Raw genomic sequence first — 13,749 nt, 5'->3', positions numbered from 1 at the left:
CTACTTTTTAATTCCTGTGTTCATTTTTTAAAACACTATTAGATATTTTTAAATCATGGAAGCAATGATGTTTGTGGTAGCTGGTCAAACAACAGAGATAGAAACTGAATAATCCTCCTCCAAGCCTGCCTACGCAGAGGAAACTTCCTATAAGTTCTGAGCTTCGGAGACAAAGCATCCCTTTACTTCTTTTTGCTCAAAATATATTTCTATTGATTTCAGAGAGGAAGAGAGAGGCAGAAACATCAATGAGGAGAGAACCACTGATCGGCTGCCTCCTGCACGCCCCACACTGGGGATCGAGCCTGCAACTGGGGCATATGCCCTGACAGGGAATCGAACCATGACCTCCTGGTTCATAGGTCGACGCTCAACCACAGAGCCACACCAGCCGGGCTGATTCCCTTTACTTCTGAGCTGTAATATTTCTCCTTTCTGGGCCTAGGGTTTGCCGAGAGCAAGGAGGACAAACAGCCTCCCGTACATAAGAGATCTCTCCTGCACAGCTAAGAAAACTCAAGAAATCGGGATTGGTGACCTCCCATTACCACGGATACACTCCCCTAAAGTCAAAATAACATGTGTGCTCTCAAGTATCCAGGGGTATGAAGCAAAACGTTTCCCAAACCAGTCTTGGCACAGTGTCAGGGTCTGAAAATACTGTGCGAACCTTAAAATTTTGTTTTCATTTAATCTTTGAAGAAAATACCTGACTGTTCTAAAGACAGGAGTCTCCTTCTGCAGTAATAATTCAAAATAAAAGATGTCAGCATTTCTCCAATGGGCTAAGATTCCTGCTCTAAGAGACTACTAGAAATTATTTTCTTAGAAAAAGGTTGTGGATATTATCAAGATTTACCTAGGCCCACGTGAGTCCTAATTCTCACTGTGCATTACACTTTCAATGGGACTTTCTTAAAAATATAGGCTCTATGAAAAGAAAGAAAGAAAGAAAGAAAAATAAACTATATATAGGCTCTGGCTCCCCCACCACAGGAGTGCTGGGGGCAAGGCCTGATGATCTGCATACCACGTGGTCTCTGGGAGACTGACCAGCAATGGCCTTAGGAACAGAGATTTCCTACACCCCGCTCGGCCCGTCTCCCATCAGACGGCAGCCGGTAGCACCTAGACCTTTCCCTCCCCATCACAACATGTTCCCTGTCCCTTCCCCTGAAAGAACCTGACCCGGGCGGGGGTTCTCACCTTGTGCTTTCAAAATACATGGCAACAGCGTCACCAGCAAACCATCACCCGAGAACCAGTCAGAACAGCACCTTCTCAAACCCGCACCTCCCCACCCCCACCTCCCCAGGATGACTGAGTCAGGAATTCTGGGAACGGGGCAGGCACAGTCATCTGTGTTTCAACAAGCCATCCGGGGATCCTGACCCTGGCTGCTGAAGTTTGGGAATCGCTGCGTTCGAGACTGGTGCCATTTCAAGAGCGAAGCAACGAAGACAGACATAACTCCACGTAAGGTAGAACCAAGTTTATTAATGACAGCCTTTATTACAACCACTCTCAAGTGTAAAAAATAAAGGGCGATTCGTTAAAATTTAAAACTCACTTGGACTTCCGTTTGGCCTTTCACTGGATGTGCCGAAGGGTGGGACTCTTGCCCGGTTCGGAGTCAACTGGTCAGAGGGAGTTCACTGGAGGATGAGGTAATGAACAGAAAAGACAAGCGCGCCAGCCGGGGAGCCGAGCCTCCGGGTGGGAATGACGTCAGGAGGACAACCGTGGTGGGGCCGAGGCGGGATAAAATCATCTCACAGCTGGAGCATGGGATGGACATCGCTAACGACAGACACACACACACATGCAGATCAGACACACCCAAACCCCAGAGACCAGATTTTTTCAGAGAACTGCTGTCCTTTCTCGGGGCAGACCGACACATCCGTCGGCCGCAGTGATGCACCGGGGGCGGAGGCGGAAAGCCTTGCTCAAGTTTCACCAATTATGCTCGCCAGCGGCCCAGCGATGCGTTGGCAAATGTGTCATCACCGTGAAACACGCCTGTGGTTTCCCCAGCGTTCCACAGACTAACCCCTGCTCCCCCAGGAGAGTAATATCCCGGCAGATGAGGCTGGATTAAAATCTGGGGGCAAAATGGGTCCCTCCCACCTGGAGGCAGGCCAGAGGTGGGTGGCAGCACCTGGAGGTGGTTTTCCACCTCAGACTCGGAACACCTGCCCGTCAATGGCCCCCCTCGGAGTATTTGTGCTTTGTCGCCATCCTGATGGTTAATCTGCACTATGAGAACAGAAAGAGCTCTGCCCATGCACTCTTCTCTTTAAAAAAAAAAAAAAATTAAAAAAACAGATGAGGGGAAAACCCCACCAGAAGCTTTTTGATTGTGTCAACGTTGTTTTGGAAAGGGCTTTACTTCCATTCCAGGAGAGAGAGGGGCAGGCTGCAGCAGAGACCATGACGACCCATATGGCTGAGGGATTGTTGAGTCCATGGCCGCATCTGCGCGGGCCCAGCGGGTCCCTTCCTGGCCAGGCGCCCTCGCCACACCTCTCCCGCCATCCGGTGCTGACCACACCACACCACACCTATCAGCGTTGTCGGAAAGAGGGCGGGAAGAGAAACTGGTGGGTTCAGATTCATAGGTCATGCGGGGAGATTACACACACAAAATTAATATTCAAGTTTGTAAGAAAACACTTTAAAACTTAACAGAAACGGAAGCTTTTGGGGAGACTAAAACCAAAATGGCAACAACAACAAAAAAAAAAGCCAAAGCCCCAGAGTTTCTGAAGAATCCGACACCGACTTGAGTGGCTGGGGTGAGGGTGTCTTCAACTAATACCTCGTCACGAGCCTCATTTCCTCCTTGGATGTCACTGGTAAATAAAGCGCAGGCCCGCTGAGAAAAAAGGTCTGTCCTGCTGAAATCCAGCATCACGGAGTGCTCCCATGGGCTTGCTCAGTGCACGCGAAATACACAACTTCTCCTGTCAGGAGGCCCAATGGGCCGGGCGCATCACTTGCTGAATGCCATCTGAAAATCTGACCCCCAGGACACGCTGTTTTCTCCGTGGGACGCGAGCTGTCGCAGCTCCTTGGAGTGTCCAGTGAAGGGACGCCAATGGCCCAGCCCTCACAGGGAAGGGGCTGGGTTTTAGGGAAGATGCACGTCTTCAGGCCATGGCGTGAGGAAGGGCAAGGCTTCCTCCCCCAGCCCTCCGATCACTCCCGGGGACAACAAGGCTTTTCCCACACCTTCAAGCACCTACGGGTTCCCCGCCCTCCCTTTCTTTCTTTTTTTGGTTAAGTATCCAACCATCCATAAATTCATGGCTACAGTAGAGATTCACGGCGCAACGACTTTCATACTGGGTATTTTTTCTTTAATTCTGTCGGTAAGCAGCATTTCTCAGTTTTCCCCCTCGAAACAAGTTCTTGGCAGCTCCGTCAGGTGGGATTGCAGGAGGCCCCGGTGACGGTCCGCGCGGCGTGGACGCGGTCGGGCCGCTGGAGGGTGCGGAAGGCTGGGTGTCCAGTGTTCTGCAGCGGTGGCAGGCGCCCTGCTCTACCAGCTAGCCCTGACAGCTTCGATGTCGCTAACCAAGTTCTGGGCCAGGCATATCCCAAAAATCTGAGGAAGGAAGAAAAAGAGTCAAACAGCGAAACTCTGAACATCATTAGGCTTTTCCTTGGCCAATGAATCCTATTTTTCTTTTTTAAATATATTTTTATGGATTTCAGAGAGAGGAAGGGAGAGGAGAGGGAAATAGAAACATCAATGATGAGAGAGAATCATTGATCAGCTGCCTCCTGCACGCCCCCTACTGGAGATCGAGCCCACAACCCGGGCATGTGCCCTGACTGGGAATCAAACCTCACCCTTCTGGTTCATGGGTCAATGCTCAACCACTGAGCCACGCTGGCCGGGCTGAATGCAATTTTTCTTATCTTTGATCTTTTAAATTGAGATGTAACTCATATACTGTAAAATCCATTCCTTTAAAGTGCATAATTCAGTGGTTTTTAGTGTATTCACAGGGATATGCATCTATGACCACTATCTGTTTCCAACACATTTCATCACCCCAAAAAGAAACTGTACCCATTAGCAGTCATTCCCATGCCCCCCACCTCCACAGTCCTGCCAACCACTAATCTACTTTCTTTGAAATTGCTCATTCTGGACATTTCATATAAATGGAATCATATAACATCTGGCCTTTTGTGTCAGTCCGCTTTCACACAGCAAAGTGTATTCAAGGTCCACCCATGTTGTAGCATGTACCAGTAGTTAATCCTTTTGATGGTTTGGATAATATTCCATTATATGAATAAACCATATTTTGATTTTCCATTCATCAGGGGATGGGCATCTGCAGTGTTTCCTTTTTTGGGCTCTTATGAATAATTTCACTATGAACATCTGTATATACGTTTTAGGGTGAATGCATGTTTTTAATTTTCTTGGGTACATACCTCAGAATAGAATTGCGGGGTCATATGGTAACTGTAATTTTCTGAGGAATTGCCAATTGTTTCCCATAGAGGCGGCATCATTTTCATTCCCTTCAGTGATGTGTGAGGGTTCCAATTTCTTCACATCCTCGACAACTCGTTATTATCTTCCTTTATCATTACAGTTCACCCCTGAGCAACATGGGGGTTACGGGTGCAGTTGAAAATCCGCACATAACTAGTCAGTTTTCCTCATACTCAGATTCCCAACCTACATCAGTTGAACTACATAGATCAACTGAACTGTGGTCAGTTGAAAAAAAAAAAAGTGCTTATGAGTGGACCCACACAGCTGAAACCCATGTTGCTCCAGGGTCAACTGTATGTCCATCCTACTGTGTGTGAAGTGGTGGGTATCTCACTGTGGTTTTTATTCGCGTTTCCCTAACAATAACGGTGACGGGCATCTCTTCACGAGCTTACTAGCTATTTGTGTCTTCTCTGGAGACATGGCTATTCAAATTCTTTGCCCATCTTTAAATTGGGTTTGTCTTTTTAACTGTTGAGTTGTTCTTTGTATAGTCCTTATCAGATATAATGCTCTGCAAATATTTTCTTCCATTTTGTGGATTGTAATTCCATTTTCTTAGTTTTTAATTTTGGCAAAGTCCAATTGATCTACTATTTCTTTGGTTGCTTGTGCTTGCTGTGTCGCATCTAAGAAAACCGCCTACTCCTGGGTCGCAAAGAGCTACACCTGTACTTTCTCCTAAGAGTGTTATAGTTTTAGCTCTTTATTTTGGTCTTTGGTCTAGTTTGAGTGAATTTTCATGTATGGTGTGAGATAGGAGTTCAAATTTATTCTTTTGCATATGGATAGTCAGTTGGTCTGGCACCATTTATTGAAGAGACTACTTTTGCCCCAGTGAACGGTCTTGGTTCCCTTGTCAAAAATCTGCTGACCATCGATGCATGGGTTTACTTCTGGACTTCCTATTCTGTTCCACCGACCTATATGCCGACCTTATGCCAGGAGGCACCATCTTGATGACTGCACCTTTGAAGTAAGTCTGGAATTGGGAAGTGTGAATTCTCCAAATTCGTTCTTTTTCAAGTTTGTTTTGCTATTCTGGGTCCCTTGCATTTCCATATGAATTTTAGGATCAACGTGTCCATTTTTGGAAAAAATAAAATAAAAAATGCAGTTTGAATTCAGAGATTGCACTGAATCTGTAGATGGATTTGAGGAGTACTGCCACATTAGCGATAGTAAGCCTTTCAACCCATGAGTATGGGAAGGCTTTCCGTTATTTAGGTCTTCTTTCGACCACCGCGCCGCATTTGGGCTCCAAGAAAAGTATCACATCTCCATCTCCACAGGATGCAAAAAGCTACACTCGGGACTGCCCAGGAGGAAAAGTGGGCACTCCTATCCCTCACTAGCACTTTGGGAAGGCGGGCCGGAGACAGAAAGGGACACAGCATGTTTGTAAAAATCCAAAAAAAACCTTAACCTCACCACTTGGATCTGCGTTTGACCATGCCTATCTGCCCAGCTGGCACACACGGAATTAGTGAGCCCATGGAAATGCACGGACCCAACCAACGTCTCCATCTTCAGAAGGAAAAAAACAGTTTCCTAGTGTATTTTAGGATAGAGTTGCATCTAAAACCAGAGCTTTAATAAAAATCACATAATTTGGGTCTGTTTCCCAGCCCCTCCACTTGTGTCTTAAATACTGGGCCGTTCAAGTGATCGGGCAAAGTGCCCGGCCCGGTGAGGATTCTCCCGGGCATCGCTTCCCTGTGCCGTCCAGGAAGGAGCCCGGCCTTACCTGTAGCAATGCAATGCCTATGAACACACCGGCCACGATGGTTAAATTGTCCTGCAGCCACTTCTCAAACTGGGGCACGCAGCCTTTCGTGTAGATTACGATCTGCTGGTCGACCTCCTTCACAAGGGAAGAGGAGAACACAGCGTCACCACGGAGGTTCATAAGCTCCTCCAGCACCCTGGGCGCTAAGCGACAAGATGAGGTTCCACTTACTGGTTTCTGCCTGGCATCGTAGCCACACTGAGTGTTGATGACATCCTCCTGGGGGAAGAAGAGAGGAGAGCGACAGTCACGCCGGGTGGAAAGCCCCGGAGGAATCAGCAGAAGAGGCCCCCTCAGAGGGATAAATGTGCACCGGGGCACGCAGGTGGACCGGCGCCTCGGTGAGCCCTTTGATATGTTATCCCATGTAATCATTGTAACAATCCTCAGAAGCAGGCATTAAAATATGCCCTTTTCCAATGAGGAAAACAGAGGCTCAGGAAATACCAGGAAGGAGAGCAAGCCCATTATGTGGGAAGTACAGGATTCAGAGCTGGCAGCCTCAATAAGTTTAAGGTGTTTAGGGAACTGGAGACAGATAAAAACCATGCTTGCCCTAACCCCAGGGGTCGGCAAACTCATTAGTCAACAGAGCCAAATATCAACAGTACAACGACTGAAATTTCTTTTGAGAGCCAAATTTTTTAAACTTAAACTTCTTCTAACGCCACTTCTTCAAAATAGACTCGCCCAGGCCGTGGTATTTTGTGGAAGAGCCACACTCAAGGGGCCAAAGAGCCGCATGGGGCTCGCGAGCCGCAGTTTGCCAACCACGGCCCTAACCGGTTTGGCTCAGTGGATAGAGCGTCGGCCTGCAGACTGAAGGGTCCCAGGTTCGATTCCGGTCAAGAGCATGTACCTTGGTTGCAGGCACATCCCCAGTAGGGGGCTGTGCAGGAGGCAGCTGATCAATGTTTCTAACTCTCTATCCCTCTCCCTTCCTCTCTGTAAAAAATCAATAAAATATATATTTTTTAAAAAACCAAAAACATGCTGAATGGGCACAATGACTAGCTTCATATTTGCTCTCTTTGGTGGGGGGGGGGGGACTTCTGCTTTTGAATGTGTATATTTCTGTATTATTTAAATGAGTTTTCCATGAGAACACGTGACTTCATTAAAAACAAAACAACACCCTAGTCACATATCACATGTTCTGACATATGACAGTCCTGATCGGAAATGCGGGTTCCCCTCTTTTAGGCCTGTTTCTTTTTTCCCCTCTGCAGGGGGTGGGCGGAATTTGTTAGCTTGGCGTTTATGGAATGAGATACCTCTACCCAGAGGATCTGTCGCCGAAAGGGGAGACATAATGCCTTCTGAGAACCTCGAGTTCGTCTGATGGGGTGTTACCACAGGGCAGAACTGGAGACAGAGCAGCTGGCATCTGCCGGCCAGCGCGAGGCTGCCTGCGCGCGCACCCTGGGCTCTGCCGGGCACGCTTGCCTTTGGGCCTCCTCAGAGGAAAGGGAGAAACAAAGCAGTGGGGAAGGTCAGCTGTCCTGGCGAGACCCCAGAGCAGCGAGCTCAGGCCTTCCTGATTCTCAGTCTCTTCAGACCAAGAGTAACTGCCCAGGCTGACCCCCACCATGGGCGATGGGCGATGGGCGATGGGCGATGGGCGATGGGCAGGCTGCAGGGAACTTCTGCTTCCCCACCCCAGGGCCACGCCCCTTGTGAAGAGCTGCACACCCCCTACCTTCCAGGGGGAAATGGCCATGAACTCGTCGGTGCCCACTCGGAGCTGCTTGATGGGGGCAAGGGCAGCCCTGGGGGTGCACACTTGGGGACTGGCAGGCTACGGACGAGTCTGGGCAGCTATGGTCTTCCCGCAGAGCATTCTTGTCTCAGACTCTTCTACTCCGGTGTGTCCCCCACAACTACGTCGGGAAGGAAAGGGGGACTGACCGCAGCCCAATGAGAGCGCTCCCAGGTGAGCCCTGAGAGAAGCAGCAGCAGGCTGCCTGGGTCTGACGCTCAGCGCCAACACTTGCTGGCGATGTGAGCTTGGGCAGGGACTTAAAATCCAGGGGCCTCGGTTTCACCCAAAAAGGGAAGACAATGTTGGCATCTGCTGGCAGGAACGTTCCGGACTTAAAGGAGCCAAGGCACACCAAGGCTCAGGACAGGAGCCGGCGTGCACTGGTGAATTAGCGGCCGCGACGACCCCTCCTACTGGGAAGAACTGGCCCTACAGCCCGTGCGGGACAATCAGGACTCAGCAGGAGGAGGGTCCGAGAAGAACACCACTCTGCCCGTCCCACACACCGTCCGTCCGGGCGATGCGGGCGCAGGCGGGCGAGTGGCGGCCTCCACTTACCGCGGGGTCTTTAGTACAGCAGGAGAATGGCACGCCGCACCTCTCCCGACTTGCATTGGAATCTGTGCAATTGAAGTAAATATTTAGGTTCCAATCATCAGCTCCAAAAGCCCCACAGCACTGCCACTAGAGCAAACAGGAGAGAATTAGAACACCTCGACCTGGAGGCCACCGGGCGCTGCCCCCACACCCGCCCCCACGGCCACCCCCAGTCCTGCCGGCTCCAACCCTCCCTTCCGTCTCAGAACTTATTTTTATACCAGACTGAACCTAACAGCCCCCGCAAAGCCTCCCAAATAACGCAGGCGGAAGGTCTGTAAGGATGCGTGGGCATGTGATTGGGCAGGTCGATGAGACCCATGGTGTTAGGTGGGGAAGGGGGGGGGGGCAGGAGGTTATAGCAGGGCTCCCTTAGAACAGGATGGGTTTAGTTTGGTGCATGTGGGAACATTCTAGAAGGATAAACAAGACACTGAACAGCAGTGTCTGAAGGAGGAGACTGGGGCCGTGGGTGGGATATCTAGAGATTTCCTTTTTTTATAATCTTGATCTCTACACCTTAATGGTTTTTTAAAAATCTGTTTTATTGCTGTCTCACTAACATGCAATCAACTGCACATAAAGTGTACAATTTGGTCATTTTTGACATATGTAAACATCATGAAACCATCACCACAATCAAAATCGTGAGCACACCCATTACCCCCCGAAGTTTTAGAGGCTGACTTTTCATTACATATCTGTTAGTGCTCGGAATCTGTTTAAACAAGAGCAGGTATTTACATTTTCAGAAAATTACTTAAGAATGCGGTCGTCTAATTAAAATATAATCATGTTAAATTCTGTGGGTCTTCCGAGGGGCCTGACTCAGAGGCTGGGCCCCTTGGCTCCCCCCACTTTCCCCCTTCCCCCCTCCTCCCCTTCTCTCCCCCCCCCCTCCCCCGGACTAGCTCCACTTCTCCCAGTTAAATGAACATCCAGCCGTGACCACTGGACGGCTTTCCAGACCAGCAGCTCCTTCAGAACATTCAGCTCCACGACAGAAAAAGAAAAATCACATGAAACGACAGCATTTCCCCGTAAAGCAGACAGCATTTCAAGAGAACGTGTATACGCATGTCCGTCTGCCTCATCGGGTTCTCTGAGGGCTTGAGCTGCGCATCCCAAAGTTTGCTGCAAAGCTCCATCAGATTTGTCATGCAAACGAGGCAGCAATGATACTTGGCAAGGCGTGAGCTTGCATCCATTATGACCTAACAAAACAGTGAAGTCTGCTGAGGAGATGAAAGGGGGCTTAATTTCACACCCCAGTGCAGCTCACTCCAGGGCAGTCCTTGCTGCCTCCGAACAAAATCAACACAGCTTGCTCCGTTCTGAGGGCCTGATGTGTGTGTGTTGGGGGGGGGGGGGGGGGGTGGCAGGGGCGACCTACACCCCCAGGACGAGTGCTGAGCAGCCCTCTCCTCCCTCTCTCAGAGGGACCCCAGCTCCTCCTGCCATATACATTAGCATCATGGACACCACTGTCCAGGTCTGCGCGGCTTATCCGGTTGTTTGAGTGTCTGCAAACAAGCACCTTCCAGCGTGCAGGACCACAGCACCGGAAGCCTGCCGTGAAACCGCCAAGCACATCTCACTCGAGTGTCACCAAACCCCCATGAGCTAAACTGTAGCTTTTATTATTCCCACGTCACTGCTGGGGAAACAGGCCAAGGTCCCAGGACCCAAAGTCGCTGAGCTGACCAGGTGTGGGCACCAGATCTGTATGTTCTGAGCCCTGTTCATACGCCATTTTGCATTCTGAGTGGAACGGGGGTTCCGCTGCTTCGTTTGCCTTGCAGGGGCCGCCACAGAGAAATGTTCGGAAACGGGGTGGCAGGGGCTCTCCGCACCCGTCCTCCACTCGGTAGAGGCCACGAGGGGGTAAAACTTGCTCCGCTTTCGGTTTACCCCGCGCGTGCTGTCATAATACGGAATGGGTGTACGCCAGGGAGTTTTGAACAAATGCCCTCCTGATGAGGATATTATTCTGAGCCGTGAAGCGTGGGCAAGGAACAAGACAGAATCCACATTTCACGCCAAATAAAACGTTAAACCTATAGCAAAGCCACCTTCTTCCAATGTCGGCAGCAAAGGGCAACTGTGGTTAGAACCTTCTTGCTCAAGCGTTTTCTTCTTTGTTGCTCTGGGCAGCAATGAAGATTAAGTAAAAACAGGGCATTTCCACGTAGAGCACAGATCGTGTAGGTCCCAGAACAAGTCAGAAAAGAATGAACAGACAAGCAAACAAACCAAAAGCCGTGCAGACCAGTCAGAGGGGCCGCCCCAGCTGGCAGATGCGGAGCCAGGAGGATGCTCTCTGGGGCCATCCTTCCCAGACGGCTTTCAACTTGAAAAGAAACCAAATTTACACTTACATATTCCTGGGTGAAGTCTATGAGGTTTTGCAAATCAATGTCATCCCTGTACGCTCTGATGTTGTTGTTTATAAAGAAATACAGCTGGTCTTTGATCCAGTCTTTGAAAACAAATGCCAGAACCCCGGCCGTGAGCTCCAGGAAGAAAATGATGCCCAGGAACACAGAAAACTAAGGCAAAAGACACAGACATGGAGAACGGTTACACGGGCTGTTTCGATCAGATGCAGTTCGATGGTTCCTTCTAAAAAAGGTTTGTCATTACACTGGGCTGTGACACATGTCCAAAGCAGAGAACCTTCCGTGTCTTAAGATTCATTAATAAAATATTACACTCCAAGAAAGGACTTCCAAAAAAATCATTTCGTAATCACATTTTGGGGCTCTGGTGGCTCCATTTGGCAATTGACCAACAAAGCTCATAAGCAAACACAGATAATAGGAATGTCTCATTAGCGTCACATTAAGGCCTAACGAATTTCTCCTGATTAATGTGCTGCCTGCCAGGCGCTGAACAATGGCCCGGCCCTACCTCTAGTAAGCGTTTGCAACACTGAGAAATAAATCACCCCAATATTTTAAGATCACCTGTCATTTGTTACTGTGGCCTGGATCCTGTAGGCAATATATTCCTTTTATGGATTCAGACACTGCCCTAATTCCCCTTTGCACCTGCTCCACGGGGTAAGACAGCACACATGTGTATCTTAGATGAAGAGAACAGAGGGGAAGTGGGGGGTGACTGTGACATGAAAATAATTTCCCACCAAGAAAATAAAACGAAACCACTTTTGTTTGTGAAGCACCAGCCTCAGAATGTTTTAAATAACATCAACGTGCCGCCGCTGCGAGACCCCTGGCTCATGCAGACGACAGGAGTTGAAGAAGGCAGGTGAGAGGCCACGGGTAACGTGGGGATGGCCCATGCACTGGAGAAAATTCCCTTCCGTCTAGAACACTCAGCAGAGCCTCGCCTTAGTCATATCACGTACCTTCACACCTCCAGCTCTTTCCACTTCCTCCAACCTCCACATTCTTACCCTTTTCCATTTTAATTTGTTCAAAGAGTTTCTGAGAAATGAGGCTGCGAAGGAGCGGCGTATGAACTGCAAGCAAACTTCTGGTGACGGGGACAGAAAGGCGACACCCCCGTCAGCCGAGCTCCGGAGGCCGCGGGGCAGGGGAGGCCGAGGGAGGAGGCAGAGGGGCCAAAGCAGCTGCTGTGTCTCCATCCCGCAGGCAGCCCTCCAGCGGCCAACCAGGAGCGCACGCGTGGGGGCGGGCACGGAGGAAACGGCACGGTTACTTAAAATTGAACGAGACTAAAAACGGCCCTGGCCTGGGTGGCTCAGTGCTTGGAGCGTCGGCCCGAGCCCCGAAGGGTCTTGGGTTCCATTCCCAGTCAAGGGCATGTACCAGGGTTTCGGGTTCGATCCCAGGCCCCAGTGATCGGGGCTTGTGCGGGAGGCAACCAACAGATGTATCTGTCTCACAGAGATGGTTCTCTCACCACCCCCCTCCTTTTTACTCTCTCTAAAAAGAAAAAATCAATGGAAAAAATATCCTCTGGTGAAAATTAACAAAAACCAAAGAAACAAAAAGACTAAAAATGTGTATTCATTCAAGAAACATCTGAATGACCTGGAAGAGGTCAGGCCCTGAGCTGGGTGGGCTTTGCAGAAGCAAAGATGAGTGGGCCCATACCCTGTCTCCAAAGAGCCTCTTACAGTAAGGGCCGGTGGGGGAGAGGGGGAGGAGCTGTGAGGGGGGCCATATCACAGTATGTGTCGGACAGTGTTTGCCCAGGGTGCCAGGTGCTGCTCTGAGAGGGTGGGCATAAGGGGAGGGGGGGAGGAAGAAATAAGCGCCTGGCAAAGTCTAGGATCCCAAGGTTCAGGCCCCTATTCTAGGCCCGCCAGCTCAGCCCTCAGGGTCAGAGCTCCTGCTTATCTGCCCTTGAGCTCACTAGCAATAGAATCTGAAGAGTTCATTATCATCACTGGTACCGGTAATTTCAAAGGGAGCTTTCCTCCATCTAGACAAAGGACAAGAAGATGGTCACTTTTGCTCTTGCATCTCAGGCACCGGCTGCCATCATGACTGAGGAAGACCCGGAAGCTTCAGGGCCACGGCCGCATCGGCAAGCACAGGAAGCTCGGAGGGAGTGGGGGGGGGGGGGGGAAGGGGGCGGGCTCGAGTGATGGTGGCCTGCATCATCACAGGATCAGCTTCAACAACTATGGCCCAGGGCCCTCAGGGAAAGGTGGTATGAGGGTTACCACTTAAAGGGGAACCAGAGCCCGGCCCAACTGCTGACCATGATGAACTGTGGACTTGGGTCAGCGGACAGTCCTATCTCTGACGTGGTGCGATCGGGCCGCTACAAAGTTCTAGGGCAGGGAAAGCTCCCCAGACAGCCTATCATCATGAAGGCCAAGTTCATCAGCAGAAGAGCTGAGGAGAAGATGAAGGGTGTTGGGGGAGAGAGGGGTCTGTGTCCTGGTGGCTTGAAGCCACACAGAGGAAGTTCATTAAATGCTCACACGTGCGGGGGGGGGGGGCGGGAATCCTATCACTTTTACGCAATGGCCACCCTATAGCTTAGCACAGTGGTCGGCAAACCGCGGCCCTCAAGCCACATGCGGCTCTTTGGCCCCTTGAGTGTGGCTCTTCCACAAAATACCACGTGCGGGCGCGGACG

The 13,749-nt window shown here is 50.2% G+C and overlaps 1 protein-coding gene across 1 annotated transcript in view; it reads right to left on the bottom strand.

Moving 5' to 3' along the window:
* Window positions 1-3,340: 3,340 nt before the first annotated feature.
* TSPAN5 (tetraspanin 5) overlaps window positions 3,341-13,749 on the bottom strand; it is a 165,677-nt gene continuing 155,268 nt past the window's right edge. The window contains exons 4-8 of the mRNA XM_008143522.3: window positions 11,049-11,219; window positions 8,632-8,757; window positions 6,483-6,530; window positions 6,270-6,386; window positions 3,341-3,610 (exon numbers count right to left, since the gene is read on the bottom strand). Coding sequence (XP_008141744.1) covers window positions 3,545-3,610; window positions 6,270-6,386; window positions 6,483-6,530; window positions 8,632-8,757; window positions 11,049-11,219 — 528 coding nt within the window. The 3' untranslated portion in view covers window positions 3,341-3,544. The remainder of the gene's footprint in view (window positions 3,611-6,269; window positions 6,387-6,482; window positions 6,531-8,631; window positions 8,758-11,048; window positions 11,220-13,749) is intronic.

This window comes from Eptesicus fuscus, chromosome 2 (assembly GCF_027574615.1).
Source record: "Eptesicus fuscus isolate TK198812 chromosome 2, DD_ASM_mEF_20220401, whole genome shotgun sequence".
NCBI lineage: Eukaryota > Metazoa > Chordata > Mammalia > Chiroptera > Vespertilionidae > Eptesicus > Eptesicus fuscus.
This window is presented reverse-complemented; position numbering and strand designations above follow the sequence as displayed.